We start from the raw sequence: 25,552 nt of genomic DNA on the forward strand, positions 1-25,552 counted from the left end.
CTGGGTAATGGATCGAACTACAAGCAGCTGGAAACAGCGCCGCTACTATCGGCTGGACGGACGTCGCCAGCTGGGAGGTCGCTGGCATATGTGAAGATCCTAGCCGGCTGGACTGTTCGAGGTGGCCGCTGGTTTGTCGCTGGTCGAACACCCCTAAGGTAGAAAAAGAATGGACCAGATCTGAAAAAGCTATTCTAGGGCAAGCCGACACGAAACTAACCGGCACAAAAGTCGGTGCTACTCCTTGCAGAATGGACGGACTCGTCGTGGAAGAGCAGGTCGATGCAAAACCAACCGACGCGGAATTTTGCGCAAGTCTAGAGGACTGCGATGGCGTGGGACCCGTCTGTCCTTCGAGGGTTTGCCCGAGTTCAGCGCGGACATACTCGATCGTGATCGAATCTATCTGATCTTCGCGAGTTCGGCTAAATTCTGTATGGAAAAGCCCAATCGACACTTCTGTTGGGTGAGGCGGCTCCTATTGATGCCGGCTTTTCCGTCGACAACTGGATAACAGAAAGTAACTCTGGTAAAGCTACTTGAAAACACTCCTTCATAGCCGCTCGAATAGCAGTTTTGATTCAAAACTCGAAGATCCATCAATAGAAGATGACTGTGGCTGGTTCTCTTCCATAACAGCTAGGGTTTCGTCCCCAAGCTCATGATGAAATATAAGAAAAGAGAGACCAACACACAGTTTACGTGAAAACCCTAGAACAGGGAGAAAAACTACAATACAGATCTTTTTCTTATTATTTTTAATTGATACACTGAATACAAGAGAACAGGATGAATAAATAGACAGTAGAGAGCCTAGGGTAGAAAACAATTACAATAATACCCCTAGGGAAAAAATCCTACTTTCAACAAGTCCTATCATGAAGGACTGGATTGTGGGCAATGGAAATTGCTGACTTGTTATCACAATAGATGCGTATGGGCATTGTCTGAGAGAAATTCAATTCTTCCAATAGTCTTTTTATCCATATGCCCTCACAAATACCATAGGCTAATGCCCTAAATTCTGCTTCAGCACTACTTCTTACAACCACACTTTATTTTTTACTTCACCAAGTAACGAGATTTCCTCCAACAAAAGAGCAATACCCCGAAGTAGATCTTCTATCAATCGTGCTTCCTACCTAATCAACATAGTGTAAACTTCAATGTTTAGGTGGTCATGTTTCGTGAATAATATACCTTTTCCTATAGTACCTTTCAAATATCTCAAAATTCTATAAATTGCTTCAAAGTGAACTGACCCGGGAGCATGCATGAACTGACTTACTACACTAATGGCGAAAGAAATGTCAGGACGTGTGTAGAAAGGTATATGAGTCTTCCTACAAGCCTCTGGTACTTTTCCTTTTCTTTTACTTCTTTTTCAGTTGCAGCAACCAATTTTAAATTTTGCTCAATAGGAGTTTCTGCTATCTTGCAACCAAGTAAACCTGTCTCATTCAGTAGGTCAAGAACATACTTCCTCTGGTTGACAAGAATGTCATTTTTAGATCTGGCAAACTCCATTCCTAGGAAATACTTTAAGGTTCCCAGGTCCTTGATTTGAAAATCATTAGCAAAGTTTTTCTTCAAGATATTCAGTCCCATCTCATCATTATTTGTAAGAATGATATCATCAATATATACTATCAAAACGACCAACTTACTACTCCCAGTATATTTATAGAACATAGTATGATCAGCTTGACTTTGACTGAATCCATAGCTTGTTACTGCCTTTCCAAACCGTTCAAACCATGCTCTGAGAGATTGTTTAAGCCCATATAATGATTTCTTTAACTTGCACACTTTGTTAATCCCGAGATCCACCTCAAAACCAGGTGGCAAGTCTATAAAAACCTCTTCTTCAAGATCCCCATTGAGAAAGGCATTCTTCACATCAAGTTGATAAAGAGGCCAATCAAAATTAACTGCCACAGATAACAAGATTCTAATAGAATTAACTTTAGCTACTGGAGCAAATATTTCTTGATAATCAATGCCATAGGTCTGAGTGAACCCCTTGGCAACCAATCTGGCCTTGTACCTTTCAATACTGCCATCAGCTTTACATTTTACAGTGAACACCCATTTGCATCTCACCGTCTTCTTATCTTTTGGTAGTTCGACTATGTCCCACGTGCAATTTTGTTTCAGTGCATTGAACTCTTCCATCACTGCTAATTTTCAATTCAAATCATTTAGGGCTTCCTATATATTCCTTGGAACAAATAGGTTGGTTATTTTGGATGTGAAGGCTTTATGACAGTCGGACAATCTATGATAAGAAAGATAGTTTTCAATGGGATATTTGGTGCATTTACGAGTACCTTTCCTATGGGCAATTGAAATATCAAGATCAGAGACATCAGGTAAAGGATTAGAAGGAGATGAAGGACAAGGAGAAATAGGAGTAGAGTGTCTAATACCTAGATCTTCCGGATCATTCATCGAAATATTTTATTGGTCCTATGATAAGTCAATTGTCTGATCTCGAACTCTTTGAGTCAAGTTTCTTCTAGTATAAACCTGAAGTTCAGGATTTTGACTTGTAGAGTCATTTTGTAGTGTTTCTCCCCCTGAAGAAGAACTCTCCATACTTGGTATCAAAGGATTAGAGCTCATAATGGCAGGACCACTGATGTTTGGGAGAGATAAAGTATCCCAAAAATTATCTTCAAGGTTAGATATCTCCCCCTGAAGAAAATTTGGGCCAAAAAAGACACATCCATACTCTCAAAATACTTGTGGGTCAAATGATCAAAACATTTGCAAGCTTTCCTATGAGAAACATAGCCTACAAAAATACATTTAGTGGCTCGAGGATCAAGCTTAGTTCGAGAAAGAGGAGATGTATGGACATAAGTAGTACACCCAGATAGTCGGTTATTAGGAAAAAAAACTCATTAAAGTGATTAAGAGGAGTTTTAAAATTCAAAACCTTAGAAGGAATTCGATTGATCAGATATGCAGTTGTAAGAACGGCATCACCCCACAAATATTTTGGAACATTCGTAGAGAACATAAGGGCACAAGCAACTTCAAGTAAGTGTCTATTCTTTCGCTCAGCAATGTCATTCTGCTGAGGTGTGTCACGACACGTAGCTTGATGAAAAATGATCTTTTCTTGCAAAAAATTGGTTAATTGTTCATTGAAATATTCAGTGCCATTATCAGAGTGAAGAATCTGAATTTTAATTTGAAATTGAGTCTCTATCATATTGTAAAACCGAACAAAACCTCTTTTACCTCTAACTTTTTTGTTAACAAATAAAGCCAAGTTAAACAAGTGTGGTCATCTATAAAGGTAACAAACCAACGCTTACCACTATGAGTTAAGACTTTAGACGGACCCCAAACATCAGTATGAATTAAGGAAAAAGGTGATGAAGCCTTGTACGGTTTAGGAAAATAGGTGGATTGATAATGTTTGGCAAAAATGTAACTTTCACATTGAAAACTGAACAATCAAATCTTTTAAATAAATTGGAAAACAGATACTTTGAATAAAAGAAATTTGGATGCCCTAATCTACGATGCCAAAGTATGATAGTTTCTTTAAAAGAAGGAGAACAAACACTACTCAAGCCCTGAACTTTTTTATGACTAGCAGAAAATTCATCAAAGTAATAGAGACCATCAATCATCCTAGCAAGTCCAATCGTCCCCCCGGATTCCTGATCCTAAAAGATACAATGAGTTTCATAAAAGATAACACGACAGTTAGCATCCTTAGAGAGTTTACTAACGGACAACAAGTTACAGGCTAATTTTGAAACATGAAGGATAGAACGTAATATAAGTTTTGTAGTCAAATGAATAGTTTCTTTTCCTACAATAGAGGTGAAGCTACCATCGGCAATGCGAATTTTTTCATTGCAATACACAGGAGAATATGGTTTAAATCAACAAGAGGAACTGGTCATATGATTAGAAGCTCCAGAGTCTATAATCCATAGAGATGAATTAAGACAAGAGAGAGCTTGAGGACAAGTACCTGATTGTGCCAAGGAAACACTAGGATTACCAGATGATGAATTTGTCTATAGTAGCTTCAGAATTTGATCAATTTGCTCTTTGTTAAATGGGTTGGAGTCAACAACATTAGCATGTTGCTTAGAACTTTTCCAATTTGCAGGTTTTCCATGAAGTTTCCAACAAGTTTCATGTGTATGTCGAGGTTTATAGTCACACCAGACACGAGACTTTTCATGTGGCTTATTGGATTGATTATAAGCCTTCATTGCAGTATTTTCAGTTACCAACGCAAAGGCTTAAACAAACCAACAACTAGGAAGATTATAGTTGACAGATAGCGGCAACCGGTTGGCAGTTCTTTCTAGGGTTTCAAAAAGAAAAAAATATTTTTTTTTTTTAATTTTTAGGATTTCAAAATTTTGTTGCTCTGATACCATGCTAAAAACCATTATTCTTTTCTCTTATTAATCTTAGAAGGAAAGTTCTTAAATAGAAAAAATACCCAATTACAAATAAGGAAATAATAAAATATAGCAAATATAATACAATAAGTATAATATAAAATTTCACAATAAATGAAATAATCAACATTCACTATTTTACTTCAAATCAAACACAACCTTTCATGTCTGTCTTTCATCAGCATCTTGGCAAAAATATGCAGATCTCTCATAATGAAGGTCATTTCTTGTAGAAATACCACAATACAAGTTATTCTCTTCTAAGATGCCAAATGCAGATTCATCACTATTTCAAAATGCCAAATGTAGGTCCTCTTCCTTTACCAATTGTCAGGCAGAGATATATCCCCATTGAACTTCACCTAGAACAAGCAAAGCCAATTCAATGAACAAATAGGCAGTTGAGACAAGTCGAATAAAAAGTTAATGGTATCTATTCAGTTGGTCTTGCTATGGCTGCTGTTATATCATCCAATAGAGTACTAACAATGGGTTCTCCCTTCTACTTCCATCCTGTACCTCTATGAGATTCAACAGTACCATGGTATGTCGGTATCCATGCTTAAGATTTTTTGGACTTCTCTGCTAACACCAACCACCAACAAAGTTTCTTAGCTAGAATATTGCCCACTAAAGCAAAAAGTAATAGATAGAGCTATTAAATGTAACTAAAATTTTGTTTTAGGCTTTTAGCAGGACAACAAAGGTTTGATTGCCTCTAGTATGTCCATAATCCCATTAAAATTTTAGAGGTTTGCTCAACTCACTTCTCCAGTTGTTATTTGGAGGCAAAAGTAGGCCTTGATGTTTCTGCATAGGGTATACAGAATGACCATTTATCACATGAAAAAGGTTTGGAAAGTCCACCGGTTGGAAGCGTGTGATCGACACTCACAAATAAATAACTAACCAATGATTTTTTGAGAGGAAACAAAAATGCTTTTAATTGAAAGACTCTTCAAACTTGGTTCACACTTTTGATTGAACTCTCTTTGTGTGTTCTTCTCTACACACTTGGATACATCAACAATGTCAATGTCGATCCTATTTATAGGATTGCCATGGGTAAATTTAAATACATAACTCACACTCTAATTCAACATACATAGAAGAATTAAAATCCTACACTTAATTCATGTGAAACTCTACTAAATTAACTCTTACGTTAAGATATTCAATTTTTTAAATTAGATATGATCATCCAATGGGTGGAATCAAAATTCCTTGCGGTAAAAGAACTTTTCCTCGATATCACTCCGAGTTTGAAAGACTCGTAAACTAGAGGGATTGGTATCTAGAAATTGGTAGTACAGAAAAAGGATTAGAATAGTATGACAGAATTAGACTCTCTACATTTTTTAAATGAGAGAACTTGATTCTTTGAATTGAAACTTTTGTCTAGTGATTGTTATTCTTTACATTATCAGCACTTGAAGATGAAACTACTTGAAGCATGATATTGGCTAAAAAAAACTTGCATAAACTGGTTTATACTACTTGAAATGGCTACTCTGCTGTCCTACATAATGTTTTTGCATTTTCTCTAATTCAAATTATTAATCAAGAGATGAATACTGAATTTATCTTTTCTTCTATTCTTTTATGATTTGATTTAATATTATGATTTCATATATAATGCAAACACTTGCAACAAAATTTTCTTCAATAAACTTTCAAACTTGTGTTTAAAATTCCCTGAAATTTTAAAAATAATCTAATAGGCCTCCGAAATTTTAATTTGGTGTTTAATAGGGGATTAAATAAACACAAATTTCAAATTTTATTGACCTATTAGACACTTTTAAAAGTTCATGAATTAAGTAGGCATAAACATCAATGTTCAAGGACTAAACTTATAATTTAACTAAAAATCAATTAGATTTGAATTATTGAATTTTTAAGAGACTAATCACTATGATTAGCATAGTATTCATGATGTTTAATCAAGAAGCTGGACTGAGATTAGATTATGCACTAGATTCAACTGAGGCTAATGTTATAAATCTACCAATATACACAAACCAATAAGAACCATGTTATTGATGATATGCCAGGAAAAAAACCATGTGATTGTAACAGATTGTCACATTTTTCCGTAGCTTAATTTGAAACTAGTATCCTTTCAACTAACCAACTATAAAGGATATACATTTATATTAGAATCATGGAGGAATATTGTACACAAATTCATTACCATTCAAATTTGATAAATGTAGCTTCTTCTCTTTCATTCATTGTCAAGCTATTAGAGTGTTGATATAATTTTAATTTACCTTCACCTATTAGGTTAAGCGTTTGGATCAATCGGTGATTTAATATGGTAACAAAGTGGGAGGTCCTGTGTTCAAATTTCTGCAACATTATTACCTCCCCAATTGATATTAATTCGGGTCAATTGGTGATTTAATATATGCAATACTCACAATGAACCTCATGTAAGAACAAACAAAACTGGTACTCCTTGCTCTATTTCTCATCCAATGAAAGAAAATAAAGTTTCAGCAGAACCGTAGTATTTGTTCTAAAGATTTTATGAGTACTTTGTTAACACTAACAACCAACAAAGTTTCTTAGTTAGATAGCTAATTAATGCAATTAAACTTTATTTCACCAGAAGAACAAGAAGGGATTGAATGAATGCCCTCAAGTTTCTATGATACTATTAAAATTTTAGAGGTTTATTCGAACTTACATCTTTAGTTGTTATCTAAAAACAAAAGTAGGTCATGATGTTTCAACACAAGGTATACAAAGTGACCATATATCACATGAAATTTGAAATACTCATAAAGGCTTGGAAGACACATACATGTGGTGGGTCATGAACTAATGCCTCTCTAGCATTGAATCTCATCTTCATGCCTTGACTAGACCTTTGAGTAACCTGAGCCTTTCCCCTATATAAAGGTCATGTTATACGGATTCACAAGCAACAAGAGTCTTTCCATATTCCAACTCTCAAAAGAAATTTCAAACTTTGGTATTCCTTCCAGGGTCTCATATTTCAATCTTCGAACATTTTGCAACATGGGTTTTCGTTTGCCTAGAATTGTTACTGCTAAGCAAAGTCTTCAACGGTCTTCATCAACAGGAAATGGAGCATCTCCAAAAGCTGTTGATGTTCCAAAAGGCTATTTTACAGTTTATGTTGGTGAGGAACAAAAGAAGCGTTTTGTCATTCCACTATCTTACTTGAACCAACCTTCTTTTCAAGATTTGTTGAGTCAAGCAGAAGAAGAATTTGGATATAATCATCCAATGGGTGGCATCACAATTCCTTGCCGTGAAGATGAGTTCCTCGATCTCACTCGGAGTTTGAATGATTCATGAAGTAGAGATTAACATCTAGAAATAGATGGAAAATGAATTAGAATGTAGAAACAATATAAAATGAGGGAACTTGATTTGTTGAAATTGTTGTATATTGTTCACGAATCACAATTCTTTTGTTTATTGAAACTAGATGATATTCATGAATGAAAACTCATTCTTCATATCCTCTTACCCTTTACATTTCTTGTATGTAAAAGTGATTTCTTGATTCTTTTTTTACCAGAAAAAAAACAAATACCTTCTTCTGAGAAGGCACTGATGCACCATGATTTTCATTTTCTAATTATAAATGGTGGAGAAAGTTTTCTAAGTATTGCTCTGAAAACTTGATGCATTAAAAATAGATTCTTGGAATCCTACTTTATGTTTTTTTTTTTTTCCTTTTCATTAGAACTGAAAGTCAAAAGGTCAAGAAAGACATTTAAATTTTTCTTCAATTAACTTAAATTATTTGATTAATGTTACAATTTTAAAAGTATGTTTTCATTAAAACACTAGAAAAAAATAATCTTTTAATAAGATTCTAATTGTGTTCAGCCAGAAGCTTCAAATAAAAAAATTTAGTAATTTACTGTATGGTTTGATTTGGAGTGGAAGCTCACTTTGGAATTTCAAACAGAACTACCAATAAATGCTTAGCATAATGCAAGATCTTTCAGAAGTTATGCTCAGAGTTCAGGAACATTGAAAAGGAAGAAAACCTAATTAAGAACTAGTTAGTTTAAGGTCACTATGAATTAGGAAATTGATTAGGTGAGATTTATTGTACTATGGTAAACAAAGTACTCAGTAGACCATAGCAAGGAGCTGGACTAATATTAGATTATGCACTTGATTCGGGTGAGGCTAATACAAATAAATCTACCACAGTTTTTAAGTGGGATCCATGTAGGGTTGTTCACCAAGTATTGGTAGCTAGGATTGGACACTTTCAAATGAGAATCATGTTATTGATGATAAGTCAGAAAACAGAACCATGTGCTATCCATAAATGAATCTAATATACTTCCTACTATTTGTATACCAACACATACAATCACAATCGCTACCAAGTTGCTATTAATCAGTGTCAGAACACACCCCATGTGATGATTCTAGCAATATGTTTCTACTGTTCATACTACAATGGCCCATATTAGCTTAGCCAAATTTTGTAGACTCTTCACAATTGACTGGTCATTTATATATACATATATCATCCATAGAAGGAAATCTTATTTTTTTGAAGTTTAAGTCTTCTTGTACAAGTATTCATGATCAAGAGAGACAAATATAGCCATCAGATTACCTCATGTCATGCAGATTCTTCATTCTCCATCTGAGTGCTCAAAATGCTGCAGAGTCTTCTTCATTATCAAACAATGTTCCAAAAGGGTATATTCCAGTCTATGTTGCTCAACTGGACCAAGCAAGTATTCCCATCAGGCCTCACAATTCACTGCAGAGAAGATGTATTTACCGAACTAGCCTCTCACTTAGCAGAGAGAATTCGACTCCATAGCACATTTTCTTCCTTTTTGATGGGTATTGAGTGATATTGAAAATTTCTCTTCCACCTTTGGATGATACACACAGAAAAGCTTCAAGGCAAATGGCTCCTGAGGCTGCTCCCAAGGCCAAGTGTTATTCTCAGGCTTGAGATAGAACTCAAATGCTATATAATTCGCATAAAAGCTTGCAATTAAATGTCTTATCTCATACTGATCAATGCATGAAAGAAGAACAACATTCATAATTGAAAGGCACAACAGTTGTTGATACCCTTACTTATGAACTGTCCAAAGCATTCATTGAATGAGAGTGAAAGTTGTTAGTTTTTAGTGCTAACAAAATGGTTCTATTCATTCTTCTTTTTCTCTTAATTTGTTTTACACTATTTTTTCTCTTTTGGGGATCCCATAGAAATATCTTGCTGTCGTTTGTTTAAAATGCTGCTTGAGATTATTCAAAAAAGGATTGAGTATCATAAACATATAAGCACATTCTCCATTTTACATGAATATACATACTTGTAGTGCCTCATTGAAGTAATGCAAGCCAAAAGCTTTTGTTCAGACACAATAAACATATATCCCTGTGAAATCCTTCAAGAACAAGAACTTCTAGTTTGGGTAGATGACTAAAGCCTCTTCCTATTACAATAACTCCTCCCATATTGGGCTCTCCTAAGAGAAACTCTTCTCAAAATGGGATATGTTTCTTTTACTTCAAAATGGGGTTGGTAGTTCAATGAGAAATTATTGAACAATTCGCATGAACATTGATTTGTGTAAACAGTTGGACATCGAAAATTTTCTTGTGACATACAACTTTTTATATTTATTTAATTGGTTACACGAAAATGTATGATGGTGATCTGTATCACCCAACACGAAAACTCAAAATCTTAAGCTGACAGCTTATGGTATATTTAATCTTTTAGTACATTCTTAATGATAATGATCCAATGTTAATTTGTAACCTATTGGAGAGTGTTTTATATTTTTGTTCTCTACTAACAGTTAACACTAACAACCAACAAAGTTTCTTAGCTGGAGTCTTCCCCATTGAAGTAAAATGTAACAGACAGAATTATTAAATGCAACTAGAGTTTTGTTTCACCAGAAGGACAACTAGGGCTTGGGCTTGAGTTCCTATGATATGTCCATTATCCTATTAAAATTTTAGAGATTCTTTTAATTTACTTTCCAGTTGTTATTTGGAGACAAAAGTAGGCCATGATGTTTCTGCATAAGGTATATAGAATGACCATATATCACATGTATTTAAAATTCTCATAGTGGCTACGAAGACACATTCATGTGATAGGTCATAAGCTACTGTCTCTTTAGCATTGAATATCATCTACCTTCCTCCTCTCTATCTTTGATTAACCTAAGCCTCTCATCTATATAAAGGTTTTGTCATTTGAGTTCACAACCAACAAGAGTCTTTCCACATTCCAACTCTCAAAATAAATTTTTCAAGTTGTTTCTGGAGAATATTTGTAACATGGGTTTCCATCTACCTAGAATTGTTACTGCTAAACAAAGTCTTCAGCGATCTTCGTCAACAGGAAATGGAGCATCTCCAAAGGCTGTTGATGTTCCGAAGGGATACTTTGCGGTTTATGTTGGTGGGGTACAAAAGAAGCGTTTTGTCATCCCATTAGCTTACTTGAATCAACCATCTTTTCAAGATTTGTTGTGTCAAGCAGAAGAAGAATTTGGATATAATCATCCAATGGGTGGCATCACAATTCCTTGCAATGAAGACTATTTCCTCGATCTCACTCGGAGTTTGAATGACTCATGAAGCAGAGAGATTAGTATCTAGAAATAGATAGTGTATATAAAGAATTAGAAAAATACATAATGTAGACTGTAAACATTTTTTGAAATGGAAGAACTTGATTCTTTGAATTTAAATTGTTCTACAAATTTCATAGTTCTTTTCGTGATAGAAACTAGATGATGAAACGACATGAATGATACCACTGGCTTGATAGTTTTACATAAGCTAGATGATACTACTTGAAGCAACAACTAGTAATCCTACATAGTAATTATCGCTCACTCTTTTTCTTTATTCAAATTATTAATCAAGTGGTGAAGAAAGGCATTTTGAGTTCTCATCTCTTCATTTTCTATGCAACCACTCGTAACATAGTGTTTAACTCCGATTTTTCAGCCAAAAATTTAAAATTCATCTTAATATTTATGTATCTGTTTTATTTTATTAAATGTGGAAACTCATTAGGGAACTTTATATTGAATCATTAAGAACTATCCTATACCACAAGATCTTTAATATAGTATACTCAAGACCTCAAAAGATCTCAGTAAGGTTGAAAAAGATGGAAAGCTAGTTTATGTTCATTGAGTTTCCACTTAAGAGCCTTATTACTGATAATATCTAATAAAAAAGCTGGATTTAGATTATTACTCCTAGATCTACCACAACTTTATTGGGAACCTTGAGGGTTATTAACTAAACAGAAGCAGCTGAAATTATACCCCTACCAGTAAACACTTTCAATGAGAACCATGGTTATGGATGAGAAGTCAGAAAACAGAATCATGTATTCATTAATGGTAGTAATATACTGCCACCATATTTTTCCAGCTTTATCTGAAACTGGGGTTCTTTCTAAGATATCATATTTCAATCTTCGAACATATTGCAATATGGGTTTCCACTTGCCTAAAATTCTTCATGCGAGGCAAAGTCTTCAGTAATCTTTATCAATGGGAAATGGGGCATCTCCGAACGCTGTCGATGTTCCTAAGGGCTATTTTACAGTTTATGTTGATGAGGAACAAAAAAAGCGTTTTGTCATTGCACTATCTTACTAGAACCAGTCTTCTTTTGAAGATTTGTTGAGTCAAGTAGAAGAAGAATTTGGATATAATCATTCAGTGGGTTGTATCACAATTCCTTGCCGTGAAGACGAGTTCCTCGATCTCAGTCGGAGTTTGAATGACTCATGAACTAGAGATTAACATCTAGAAATAGATAGAAAATGAATTAGAATGTAGAAACAATATAAACTTTGTTAAATGAGGGAACTTGATTTGTTGAAATTGTTGTACATTGTTCACAAATCACAATTCTTTTGTTTATTGAAACTAGATGATATTTATGAATGAAAACTCATTCTTCATTTCCTCTTACCCTTTACATTTCTTGTATGTAAAAGTGATTTCTTGATTCTTTTTTTACAAGAAAAAATGCAAATACCTTCTTCTGAGAAGGCACTGATGCACCATGGTTTTCATTTTCTAATTATATAAGGTGGAGAAAGTTTTCTAAGCATTACTCTGAAAATTTGATGCAGTAAAAATAGCTTCTTGGAATCCTACTTGTTTTTTTTTTCTCACTCTTTTTTTTTTCTTTTCATTAGAACTGAAAATCAAAAGGTCATGAAAGACATTTAAGTTTCTTCTATTAACTTAAAATCATTTGATTAATGTTATAAATTTTAAAGTATTACTTGAAACAAAATAATCTTTTAACAATGTTCAGCCAGAAGTTTCATATCAACAAATTTCCTGTATAATTTGATTTGGAAAGGAAACTCACTTTGGAATTTCAAAGAGAACTACCAACAAATGCTTCCCATACTGCAAGATCTTTCAAAAGGTATGCTTAAAATTTCAGCAAGATTGAAAAGGAAGCAAACTTAATTAAGAACTAGTTAGTTTAAGGTCACCATGAAATAGGAAATTGATTAGGTGAGATTTGTTGTACTATGGTAAACAAAGTACTCAGTAGATCATAACAAGAAGCTGGACTAATTTTACATTATGCACTTGATCCAGGTGAGGCTAATACTCATAAATACCATAGTTTTTAAGTGGGATTCATGTAGGGTTGTTCACCAAGTATTGGTAGCTCAGATTGGACACTTTAAAATGAGAATCATGTTATTGATGATAAGTCAGAAAAACAGAACCACGTGCTATCCATAAATGACTCTAATATACTTCCTACTATTTGTATACCAATACATACAGTCGCTATTAATCAGTTTGAGAACACACCCCATGTGATGATTCTAGCAATATATTTCTACTGTTCATACTACAATGACCCATATTAGCTTAGCCAAATTTTGTAGACTCTTCACAATTGACTGGTCATCTATATATACATATATCATCCATAGAAGGAAATCTTATTTTTTTGAAGTTTAAATCTTCTTGTACAAGTATTCATGATCAAGAGAGACAAATATAGCCATCAGATTACCTCATGTCATGCAGATTCTTCATTCTCCATCTGAGTGCTCAAAATGCTGCAGAGTCTTCTTCATTATCAAACAATGTTCCAAAAGGGTATATTCCAGTCTATGTTGGAGAGAAGCAAAGGAAGCGATATGAAGTACCAATATCTATGTTGCTCAACTGGGCCAAGCAAGTATTCCCATCAGGCCTCACAATTCACTTCAGAGAAGATGTATTTACCGAACTAGCCTCTCGCTTAGCAGAGAGAATTCGACTCCGTAGCACATTTTCTTCCTTCTTGATGGGTATTGAGTGATATTGAAAATGTCTCTTCCACCTTTGGATGATACACACAGAAAAGCTTCAAGGCAAATGGCTCCTGAGGCTGCTCCCAAGGCCAAGTGTTATTCTCAGGCTTGAGATAGAACTCAAATGCTATATAATTCGCACAAAAGCTTGCAATTAAATGTCTTATCTCATACTGATCAATGCATGAAAGAAGAACAACATTCATAATTGAAAGGCACAACAGTTGTTGATACCCTTACTTATGAACTGTCCAAAGCATTCATTGAATGAGAGTGAAAGTTGTTAGTTTTTAGTGCTAACAAAATGGTTCTATTCATTCTTCTTTTTCTCTTAATTTGTTTTACACTATTTTTCTCTTTTGGGGATCCCATAGAAATATCTTGCTGCCGTATGTTTAAAATGCTACTTGAGATTATTAAAAAAAGGATTAAGGAGTATCATAAACATATACGCACATTCTCCATCTTACATGAATATACATACTTGTAGTGCCTCATTGAAGTAATGCAAGCCTAAAGCTTTTGTTCAGACACAACAAACATATATCCCTGTGAAATCCTTTAAGAACAAGAACTTCTAGTTTGGGTAGATGACTAAAGCCTCTTCCTATTACAATAACTCCTCCCATATTATGCTCTCCAAAGAGAAACTCTTCTCAAAATGGGATATGTTTCTTTTACCTTCAAAATGGGGTTGGTAGTTCAATGAGAAATTATTGAACAATTTGTATGAACATTGATTTGTGTAAACAGTTGGACGTTGAAATTTTCCTTGTGACATACAGATTTTTATTATTATTTAATTAGTTACACGAAAATGTATGATGGTGATCTGCATCACCCAATTCGAAAACTCGAAATCTTAAGTTGACAACTTATGGTATATTTAATCTTTTAATACATTCTTAATGATAATGATCCAATGTTAATTTGTAACTTAATGGAGAGTGTTTTATATTTTTGTTCTCTGCTAACAGTTAACACTAACAACCAATAAAGTTTCTTAGCTGGAGTCTTCCCCATTGAATTAAAATGTAAGAGACAGAGCTATTAAATGCAACTAGAATTTTGTTTAACCAGAAGGACAACAAGGGCTTGAGTGCATATGATATGGCCATTATCCTATTAAAATTTTAGAGATTTTTTTAAACTTATTTTCCAGTTGTTATTTGGAGACAAAAGTAGGCCATGATGTTTCTACATAAGGTATATAGAATGACCATATATCACATGTATTTGAAATTCTCATAGTGGCTAGGAAGACACACTCATGTGATAGGTCATAAGCTACTGTCTCTTTAGCATTGAATCTAATCTTCCTTCCTTATCTCTATCTTTGATTAACCTAAGCCTCTCACTATATAAAGATTTTGTCATTTGAGTTCACAACCAACAAGTGTCTTTCAACATTCCATTCTCAAAAGAATTTGCAAGTTCTTTTTGAAGCATATTTGTAACATGGGTTTCCGTCTACCTAGAATTATTACTGCTAAGAAAAGTCTTCAACGATCTTCATCAACAGGAAATGGAGCATCTCCAAAGGCTGTTGATGTTCCAAAGGGATACTTTACGGTTTATGTTGGTGGGGTACAAAAGAAGCGTTTTTTCATCCAACTATCTTACTTGAACCAGCCATCTTTTCAAGATTTGTTGAGTCAAGCAGAAGAGGAATTTGGATATAATCATCCAATGGGTGGCATTACAATTCCTTGCAGTGAAGACTATTTCCTCGATCTCACTCGGAGTTTGAATGACTCGTGAACCAGAGAGATTAGTATCTAGAAATAGATGGTATATACAAAGGATTGGAAAAGTACAGAATGTAGATTGTATACATTTTTTAAATGGAAGAACTTGATTCTTTGAATTGAAATTGTTCTATATTGTTCATATTTTTTTCGTGATTGAAACTGGATGATTAAACTAATTGAATGATACCACTGGCTTGAATGTTTTACATAAACTAGATGATACTACTCGAAGCAACAACTAGGAATGCTACATAGTAATTTTCGCTCACTCTTTTTCTTTATTCATATTATTAATCAAGTGGTGAAGAAAGGCATTTCAAATTCTCATCTCTTCGTTTTCTATGCAACCACTTGTAACATAGTTTTTAACTCTGATTTTTCAGCCAAAAATTTAAAATTTCATTTTAATATTTCTGTGTCTTTTTATTTTATTTAAAGTGGAAGTTCACTAGGGAACTTTAAATTGAGTCATCAAGAACTATCCTATAGATCTTTAATATAGTTTACTCAAGATCTCAGAAGATCTCAGCAAGGTTGACAAAGATGGAAACCAAATTAAGAATTTGCAAGTTAAAGTTTATTGAATTTCCGCTTAAGAACCTTATTACTGATAATATCTAATAAAAAAGCTGGACTAAGATTATTACTCATAGATCTATCACAGCTTTATGTGGGATCCTTGGAGGGTTGTTAACTAAACAAAAGCAGCTGAAATTATACACCTACTAGTAAATACAACCAATGAGAATCATTTATGGATGGTAAGTCAGAAAACAGAATCATATGCTATTTATTAATGGTTGTAATAGATTACCACCATATTTTCCCAGCTTTATCTGAAAGTGGAGTCCTTTTTAGGATGTTCATTGTTGAGTGGTAGGGGACAATATGTATGCCAACAAATGTACAGTCAAAATCACTGCCTAATTCTCTATTAATCAATTTAAAAGCTCAGCCATGTGATGATTCTTGCTATATGTTTCCACTGTTCATTCTGCAGTGGTACCCACATTAGCATAGCCACTTTTTGTATACTCTTCATCATATATTGGTATGACATATATATAGACATATTATGCGATTCTATTTCCATATCTAATCATATTCTTTGCAAGGAAGACTTCATTTGTGAAGTTCATATCTTCTTAAACAATATTCAGGAACAGGAGAGGCAAGATATGGCTATCAGACTACCTCGTGTTATGCACGTCAAGCAGATCTTTCGTCGAGTAGCTCCAAATTCTGTTGAATCTTCTTCGGTAGGCAACAACATCCCGAGAGGGTATATTCCAGTTTATGTTGGAGAGGAACAAAAAAAGCGATATGTAGTACCGATATCTTATTTGAATGAGCCATCATTCCAGAGGTTACTGAGTAAGGCAGAGGAAGAATTTGGATATGATCATCCTATGGGAGGCCTCACAATTCCCTGCAGAGACAAAGTGTTTACTGATCTCACTTCCTGTTTAGCAGAGAATTGAAATTGATGCACAGCCCATTGCTTGCTCGAAATTGAGGAATTGCAAGATCTAATTGACTACTGTGGCCAGCAAAATGAAAAATCACTTAAGAAGATGCAGATATGCAGAACAGAACATTGGCCATTTGAATTGAACAGGTTGAAGTAAAGCTTCCAAATTCAAAATTGTCTTTGGGCTTTTGAAACCATCCAAGTCTCTGCAATCTGATGTCATATTTGAGAGAGCACAAAGATAATCACATGGCGCATCTGAACAATCCGAAGCATCAAATCAGATACATTTCAATGTGAACAAATTAGAATTGATCCATAATATCTTGTAAACATTGATCTGAATGAAACTGAAAGTTGAAACTTGTTGTTATTGACAAAAAGATTTTCTTTCTCCTCATTTTTGTTACCCTTTTTCTTTTCTATTGTTAATCAAAATAAATATTCAACAGTGACTTTTTAGATTTAAGCTCAGCAATAAAGAAATATATAGACTGATGAATTCTCCATTTCTTATAGAGATATAGACATAGTGTCATTAAAGCTACTTAGGCTGAAAGCTGATCTACAGAATAGGTATGCTGCCTATGAAATTGTATAGCATCCAATGTTAACAATGAGTTTAATATGATAATTGACCGAAGGAAACTTCTTCATTTTACCGAGTCAGTCTGCATTAAGCAAAAGTTTGAAAAGTAACACTTGAACATTTGGTAATGGAGATCAGTTCATGTTAACTCAAATGAAACAGAACCTTTCTTGCTAAAAACATGGAATTTGTTCTTTAACAATTCAATGATAGGTTGTGCAAAACCTACCTTGGGCTGTGTATAACATATGTATATGACAGATGACAGAAATATTAAGCAACTCACTTGATCTCATCAAGCTTTCACCACAACCAAAGTTATTTTCTTTTCCATAAAAACAAGTTACAACAAACTTTGTTTATATTCAAAGCAACAAAACAGTTTTGCAGCCATTTTACAATTCCAATTCTCATCAGATATCAAAATCCATAAAATGCTTAGTTCTTAAGGTTTTTATTGATATTTTTATTTCTGGAAATCAATGCACTAACAGAACTATAGCTAGGATAAAGGTTATAATTTTAGAAGCCAATAAACTTAAGTTTATGATTATGACTTCAAATCTTTCTACTCTGAATCGTAAGGACAACTCATTCAGTAGTGTCTTAAACTGAATATATATGAATGAGAATCCATAAAACGATAAGAATGAAAAAAAGCTTAGTTTTTCTTTCAAGAAATTTCATAAATCCATTTGACAACATATAGTAAAGGATATTAACAAGAAATAAAGACGTTTATCAGTTAAGCACGTTCAAGAGAGTGTTTGCAATCTCATAATAACCAAAAATTAAAAAAGAAAAGATCTCTCTCCTAAAGAATTGTAAGTGTGACAATGTGTAAATTCTTGATCATTCGTAAATGTAAACAGCAAGTCAGGAATAACTTCTAAGTGGTTTTAATTTGTTAATATAATAGTTTGTCATCCTCCAGTGGTTGATTATATTTTTCTTGGTAGTTTCCCGATAAATTATTGAACACATTAACTAGTCTTGAAAGTTGATGTCTTTTCGCGAGAGAGGGGAAAAGAAAAGAGAAAAAAATATGGACCCTTTTTTCAGCTACGGTAACTGATTCAAGTAATGTAACTATCAATAAGAGACAGGAAATAGAAATCCAAGTAGAAGGAGGCAAGACTTAGGCATCAGAAGTGGGGAAGCATTTCAATGAACAAGCATTACAGGATAATTGTTTATCATATAGTATTGGAGGAATATTTTTTATATGCCAAATTTAGCTTCGCCTCTTCTACCAACCATCATATCTCAGGAAAATATTCACAGTCAACATCATATTTTTTGAGATAAAAAACAAATTTCATTGATGTATGAAATTAACAAAAGAGTAAATAGACTATATAATCTATAAAAAGTAATGCATTTACACCAAGACGAAGTAAAAAAAAAAAAAAAAACAATTTGCTCAAAGTAGCTATTGATTTGAACAAGCAAACCCAATAGTTCTCATTGCTCTGCAGTCACCTGGGATTTTGACATGGGAATGTGCTAGTTTCAATGAAAGAACATGTTCTCAAGTTAGGTAGATCAAAAGTTCCTATTTAATTTCAATGGAAGATGATGGTCTGTTACATCCAATAAAATGCTAAGGATGAGGTCTTTCTTCTACTTTTCGACTCTACTATTCAGCACTATTTGTATGTAAGTTTTATTTGTACCACAGTGTCCATGCTAGAGATTTTTTCGAGCATTCTGCTAACCGTAACAACCAAAGGGTTTCTTAGCTGGAATCTTTCCCATTAGAGCAAAATGTAATAGACATTGTTATTGAAACCAATTAAGATATGTTTCATCAGAAGGACATCAGGGTCTTGAGTGCCTCTAATATGTCCATAATCCTATTAAAATTTTATAGATTTGCTTAACTCACCTCTCCAGTTGTTATCTAAAGACATAAGTAGGCCAGGATGTTTCTACACAAGGTATACAGAATAACCATATATCACATGAATTTTAAATTCTCATAATGCCCTTGGAAGACACATCATGTGATAGATCATGAGCTTATGCCACTCTAGCATTGAAATCTCATCTTCCCCTCTTGTTTTCTATCTTCGAGTAACCTAAGCCATTCATCTATATATAAAGGTCATGTTAAACAGATTCACAAGCAACAAGAGTTTTTTCCATATTCCAACTCTCAAAAAGAAATTTCAAAGTTTGGTATTCCTCTCAAGGTCTCATATTTCAAATCTTGGAACATATTACAACATGGGTTTCCGCTTGCCTAGAATTGTTACTGCTAAGCAAAGTCTTCAGCGATCTTCATCAACAGGAAATGGAGCATCTCCAAAAGCTGTCGATGTTCCAAAAGGCTATTTTACCGTTTATGTTGGTGAGGAACAAAAGAAGCGTTTTGTCATTCCGCTATCTTATTTGAACCAGCCTTCTTTTCAAGACTTGTTGAGTCAAGCAGAAGAAGAATTTGGATATAATCATCCAATGGGTGGCATCACAATTCCTTGTAGTGAAGAAATTTTCCTAAATCTCACTCAGAGTTTAAACGACTCATGAAGTAGCGAGATTAATAGATAGCATAGAAAAGGATTAGATTAGCACAAAATGTAAACATAGTGTAAAAACTTTTACAATGAGAAAACTCGATTCATTGAAACTATTCTATAGTGTTTGTTATTCTTTTCATTACTAAAACTAGATGATGAAACAACTTGAATGATATTAATGATTGGAAAATTCTTTTTTCATTACTCTTCTTAACCTCACTTTTGTTCTTTGTTTACTGATTATTAGTTCAAAACTGGAAAAGAGGTCAACAGAGACATTCAAGCTTCTCCTATTGATCTTAAATGATTTAATTATTCCCAAAGTATCTCTGATAGCAAACATTTTGTGGACAATATTTTATTGACCAAAAATTTTCAGCCTTAACAAATTTACTATATGCTTAGATTTGTAGGGGAAGCTAATGTCTAAATTTTAAACTGAGTTTTCAATGAAATTTTGTCTAATGTAAGATCTTCCAGAATATTTACTCAATCGTTATTTAAGAGATAAGTTACAAAGATTATCAAGGTAATGAGAATGTCTTATCAAGAAGCTGTACTGATTTTAGATTAAGCACTTGATTCAAATGAGGTTAGCACCTATAAATCTACAATAAGTTTAGTGGGATCCATGTATGGTTGTTTAACAATTAATGGTAGCTGAAATTGTTCACCTACTAGTATATGAGAACCATCTAAGTCAGAAAACAGAAGCATGTGCTATCCATAAATGACTAATATAGAATGCAACTATTTCTCCCTAGCTGTATTTGAAAGTGGGGTCCTTTTTAGGATGTTAATTTTGGAATGGCTATGGATAAAATGTTTGCCAACAAAAATATATTCACAATCACTGTTCAATGTTAATCAATTTGAATACACATCCATGTGACGGTCCTTGCCATATGTTTTTGATGCAATAGGATTAGGATAAATTAGGATATCTTAGTTAAATCCTTGATTGATTAGGTTCATGATTAGTTTCCTTGATCAATTAAGATTAGGATTAGTTTTCTTGGTTAATTAGGATTAGAAATAGTTTTCTTAATTAATTAGGATTAGGATTAGTTTGTTTTCCAATTCTCGATTGTCTTCTTGTATTCATAACTTTTGATTTAGAATAAAGACGTTTATCTGATTCTTGGAGTGAGTTTCTCTTTTATCTCTTAGGCTACATTAGTTTCCGCTATTCATCTTAAGTGACACCCACAATAGCAGATTTTGTAGACTCATATTATATGATTCTATACTCCTATAGAATCTTTCTGTGTGAAACTTAAATTTTCTTATACAGACTTAAAAGATCAAGAGATGTAAATATGACTATCGGTCTACCTCGTCAGGCATGTCGAGCATATTTTTCATTGAGTAACTTCAAATGCTGCTGAATCTCTTTCCATGTCCAATCATGTTGCAAGATAGTATATTCCGGTCTATGTCAAAGAGGAGCAAAAGAAGCAGTATGAAGTGCCAGAGTCTTACTCGATCAAGCCATTGTTCCAAGAGTTGTTTGATAAAGCCAAATGAAGAATTTGGATATGATCATCTGAGGGGAGGCCTCACAATTCCCTGCAGAGAAAGTGTCTACTTCTGAAAAACTCGAAAGGGAAGCAGATGCAGCAGAAAAGTAATAGACCAATTCCATGGCCAGACAAGGGAAATCCATCCCTAAAGTTGAGAGAGCACTCTCCAAGAACACAAATTCTATATTAAAATCGATATTCAAAAGCTTCCCAAAAATAAGGCAATTAACTAATTAATTCTAAAAAACTAATTAAACATTAATTAATCTAAATTGTCAACTAAAATATACTAATTATCCTACAAATCTCCTCCTCAGAAGCACATTCATTCTCTTATTGCTCAAAATTGAGAAACAAAATGTGAATATGATGGCTCAAGAAGACAATACAGATGTGATAGAAAGCAAATTGGTTATTTGCCTTGAGCAGGTTGAAGGAAAGCCTCCATATAAAAAATTATCCTTCAGCTTGTATGATCAATACTTCAAATGTCCTGCAATTTGATGTGATACAAATGAAAAACATAGCTACTCGAGTAGAATAGTTGAAAAGTTATGGCATTTATTCAATTCTCTTATTATGAATGCTTGTTTCTTACATTCAAACAAATGCTAACACTTGAATCTCTCTTCTATTTCTATCCTGTACTATTTCACATTCTCTGTACCTCTAAGTTTCACCTGTACCACGATATCCTTGCTTAAGAATTTCATGAATTCTCTATAAACACCAACAACCAACAAAGTTTATTAGCTGGAATCTTTCTAATCAAAGCAAAATGACAGGCATAGCTATTTAATGCAGATAGAACGGTCGCATTAAAAGGACAACGAAGGCTCGAGTGCCTCTAATATGTCCATGATGCTACTAAAATTATAGAGATTTATTCAATTCACTTGTTGATTTTCATCTAGAGACAAAGGTAGGCCATGATGTTTCTCCCCATAGTATACAAACTGGCCATATATCACATGAATATGAAATCATCATAATAGCTTGGAAGACACATCCATGTGATAGGTAATAAGCTAATATCACTTCAGCATTGAATCTTATCTTCCTTCCTTTTCAATGTCACCATCTTCCATCTATATAAAGATCATGAAATTGAGCTCACAATCAACTCATCTTCCACATTCCGATTATCTAAAGAAATCTCAAACTTTTGTCTTCCTTCCAAAGTCTCATACTTCTTTTGGAAAAATACTAACATGGGTTTCCGCTTGCCTAGTATTGTTCATGCTAAGCAAAGTTTTCGGCGATCTTCGTCGACAGGAAATGGAGCATCTCCAAAGGCTATAGATGTTCCAAAGGGCTACTTTACAGTTTATGTTGGTGAAGTACAAAAGAAGCGTTTTGTCATCCCGCTATCTTGCTTGAACCAACCTTCATTTCAAGATTTATTGAGTCAAGCAGAAGAAGAATTTGGATATGATCATCCAATGGGTGGCATCACAATTCCTTGCAGTGAAGAAATTTTTCTCAGTCTCACACAAAGCTAAACAACTCATGAACCAGAAGGATTGATTTAGAAAACTAGGTAGTACAGAAAAAGGATTAGAATAGCACAGAATGTAAACTACAACATTTTTTCCAATGAAATAGCTTGATTCTTTGAATTGAAATTGTTGTACAGTGTTCATAATTCTTTCATCATTGAATTAGATGACAAAACTATTTTAATTATACTATTGGCTGAAATTTCCTTCCTTCTTCTTTCTCCTCTCCCACAATTTCTGCTTAGTGATTATACAGTTTAAGATCAGTAAAGAGATCTCTTGGTTTTTCTTCTCCCAAAATCAAGTAGTACTTGTAATCCGATGCAACGTTTTAAGCTGACTCGTTTCTTTTTACTTGAATTTTTAATCAAAAGTTGATGAAAGACATTCTAAGTTTTCTTCTGTTCATCTTTAAGGATTTAATTAATATTACGATTTCCAAGTTACAGTCTCAAGATCTAGTTGAAGGTCAGTATGAAATTGGAACATTAATTAGATGATGAAACTAACTGCTGTGATTAACAAAGTTTTGAGGATGTCTAATCAAGAAGCTGGATTGATATTAGAATATGCACTTGATTGAAGTAAGGTTAATACTCATAAATCTACAACAGATTTATGTGGAATCCATGTAGAGTTGTCCACCAAGCAGCAATGTGTAGATTGTACACCTACCAATGAGAACCATATTAATGATACTAAGTGAGAAAGGAAAACCATGTGATATCCATAAATGATTCTAGTGCACTGTCCTATCTTTCCCTAGCTTTATTCGAAAATGGGTTTCTTATTCTGGAATGGTTGTGAACATTATTTATTCCAAAAAAAAAAAAGTTAATCACAATAGCTACTAATCTCTATTAATCAGCTTGAAGGTAAAGAGAAAATTGAAATGTATACCCCACTTTTGGAAGTTTCACGAAGAGAGTGTTCCAAATCTATTTGACTACTTAATTCCTAAGTTCAAACCTTAAGATGAACTTAATACCAAAACCATTATTATCTCTCGGGTCCGGGCCTCGGAGCAGACACGGGTGCCTCAGGAATAAAATAAGTTGAGTTCATCCTTAACACTCATTGAATGTGATTGAAAATCAATAGTTTTTAGTGCAAACAAAACGATTCCATTTCCTCTTCTTTTTCTTTGAACGTCTTTTCTTCAAAACAAGAAACAACTTTCTGTTGATAGATGAAAATGAAATGGTTCAACATTAGAAGCTCCCTAAGGAACAAAAGGGAAAACAAGAGAAGACATGGAAGAAACATAAACAAAGAAGAGAGAAGCCATCTCCGCATCATGCTGATCAATCAAAGAGCTTTAGACTCCATAATATAAGCATAGAAAAGTTGATGCAGGAAGGAAGCTTGCTGAGCCAATGTTAAAGCATGATCCTCAACCAGTTGAAAAATTAGGTTCACTCCTTAGTTAAAAAACAAACCAAATCTCTCATTTATGATAAGGAAACTAATACCTTGTGTGAAGGTTGTGGTGACTTTCCTCTGGCTACTTGAAATAAATAACTAAATGGTTTCTTTTAAAGAAAGAAAAAAAGACAATTTCATTGATGAAACAAAATTACAAAAAGAGGGGGGGGAGGAACGCCAAGGACCCCAAGCCAAGGAAGTTACAAAAAGGTCTTCCAATGGGCACAAAGATAAAATAGAATAAGTATTGTAAGGAGTATAATATTTACACCATGAGAGAGCAACCAAAAATATATGATCCACGAAGCTTCCTTTGTGCATAGTTCAATTATCAAAAAAAATTTCCAACTTTTATCAACCTTTTAGAATCTCATAGTTCTTGAGAAATACCATATCGCGATGGGTGTCCATTTGCCTAGTATTGTTCATGCTAAGCAAAGTCTTCAACGATCTACATTAACAGGAAATGGGGCATCTCCAAAACCGGTAGCTGTTCCAAAAGGCTGCTTCACAGATTATACTGGCAAGGACAAAAGATGCGTTTTGTCATCTCACTATCTTACTTAAATCAGTCTTCATTTCAAGATTTGTAGAGTCAAACAAAAAAAGAGTTCGGATATGATCATTCAATGGGTGGCATCATAATTTCCTGCAGTGAAGAAACTTTTCTCAGTCTCATTCAAGGTTTAAATAACTCATGAACCAGAGAGATTGATATCTATAAATAAAAAACATACTATAGAAATAGGATTATAAAAGTACGGAATGTAGATGGTAAACATTTTTTAAATGGGAGAATCTAATTCTTTAAATTTAATATGTTCCCATACTACATAAATCTTTTCATTGTCAAGACTGGATCATGAAACTAGTTGAATGATTATAATACTATTAGTTGGAATACCTTTCTTTCTTCCTCTTCTCCCCAACATTTTCTCTATATATTAATTATGTAGTTCATGAAAGGCAAAGAGGACTCTTGGTTTT

General features: G+C 33.8%; 6 protein-coding genes and 2 pseudogenes across 6 annotated transcripts; all 8 read left to right on the forward strand.

The window, feature by feature from the left end:
• The first annotated feature begins 7,332 nt into the window (after positions 1–7,332).
• Positions 7,333–7,935, forward strand: LOC120077877 (auxin-induced protein X10A-like). The gene has a single exon (XM_039031972.2). It carries the CDS (start codon positions 7,350–7,352, stop codon positions 7,767–7,769), a length of 420 nt encoding a protein of 139 aa, XP_038887900.1. The 5' UTR covers positions 7,333–7,349; the 3' UTR covers positions 7,770–7,935.
• Positions 7,936–10,590: 2,655 nt separating this feature from the next.
• On the forward strand, positions 10,591–11,173 carry LOC120077448 (auxin-induced protein X10A-like). The gene has a single exon (XM_039031327.2). The coding sequence runs from the start codon at positions 10,764–10,766 to the stop codon at positions 11,064–11,066; it is 303 nt and encodes a 100-aa protein (XP_038887255.1). The 5' UTR covers positions 10,591–10,763; the 3' UTR covers positions 11,067–11,173.
• A 765-nt stretch (positions 11,174–11,938) lies between these two features.
• Positions 11,939–12,252, forward strand: LOC150036323 (auxin-induced protein X10A-like; annotated as a pseudogene).
• A 2,924-nt stretch (positions 12,253–15,176) lies between these two features.
• LOC120077449 (auxin-induced protein X10A-like) lies at positions 15,177–15,652 on the forward strand. Its single transcript, XM_039031328.2, has one exon. The coding sequence runs from the start codon at positions 15,244–15,246 to the stop codon at positions 15,544–15,546; it is 303 nt and encodes a 100-aa protein (XP_038887256.1). The 5' UTR covers positions 15,177–15,243; the 3' UTR covers positions 15,547–15,652.
• Positions 15,653–16,477: 825 nt separating this feature from the next.
• On the forward strand, positions 16,478–17,372 carry LOC120077445 (indole-3-acetic acid-induced protein ARG7-like). The gene has a single exon (XM_039031324.2). It carries the CDS (start codon positions 16,499–16,501, stop codon positions 17,015–17,017), a length of 519 nt encoding a protein of 172 aa, XP_038887252.1. The 5' UTR covers positions 16,478–16,498; the 3' UTR covers positions 17,018–17,372.
• Positions 17,373–19,739: 2,367 nt separating this feature from the next.
• LOC120077447 (auxin-induced protein 15A-like) lies at positions 19,740–20,232 on the forward strand. The gene has a single exon (XM_039031326.2). It carries the CDS (start codon positions 19,826–19,828, stop codon positions 20,126–20,128), a length of 303 nt encoding a protein of 100 aa, XP_038887254.1. The 5' UTR covers positions 19,740–19,825; the 3' UTR covers positions 20,129–20,232.
• A 2,518-nt stretch (positions 20,233–22,750) lies between these two features.
• LOC120077450 (auxin-induced protein 15A-like) lies at positions 22,751–23,350 on the forward strand. The gene has a single exon (XM_039031329.2). It carries the CDS (start codon positions 22,853–22,855, stop codon positions 23,141–23,143), a length of 291 nt encoding a protein of 96 aa, XP_038887257.1. The 5' UTR covers positions 22,751–22,852; the 3' UTR covers positions 23,144–23,350.
• A 1,614-nt stretch (positions 23,351–24,964) lies between these two features.
• On the forward strand, positions 24,965–25,486 carry LOC150036324 (auxin-induced protein X10A-like; annotated as a pseudogene).
• Positions 25,487–25,552: the final 66 nt, after the last annotated feature.

Source organism: Benincasa hispida, chromosome 5 (assembly GCF_027475165.1).
Source record: "Benincasa hispida cultivar pf3 chromosome 5, pf3_genome.v1.1, whole genome shotgun sequence".
NCBI lineage: Eukaryota > Viridiplantae > Streptophyta > Magnoliopsida > Cucurbitales > Cucurbitaceae > Benincasa > Benincasa hispida.

Coding starts and splice junctions, on each gene's coding strand:
- LOC120077877 (XM_039031972.2), top strand. CDS start 7,350: ATGTTATACGGATTCACAAGCAACAAGAGTCTTTCCATATTCCAACTC.
- LOC120077448 (XM_039031327.2), top strand. CDS start 10,764: ATGGGTTTCCATCTACCTAGAATTGTTACTGCTAAACAAAGTCTTCAG.
- LOC120077449 (XM_039031328.2), top strand. CDS start 15,244: ATGGGTTTCCGTCTACCTAGAATTATTACTGCTAAGAAAAGTCTTCAA.
- LOC120077445 (XM_039031324.2), top strand. CDS start 16,499: ATGATTCTTGCTATATGTTTCCACTGTTCATTCTGCAGTGGTACCCAC.
- LOC120077447 (XM_039031326.2), top strand. CDS start 19,826: ATGGGTTTCCGCTTGCCTAGAATTGTTACTGCTAAGCAAAGTCTTCAG.
- LOC120077450 (XM_039031329.2), top strand. CDS start 22,853: ATGGGTTTCCGCTTGCCTAGTATTGTTCATGCTAAGCAAAGTTTTCGG.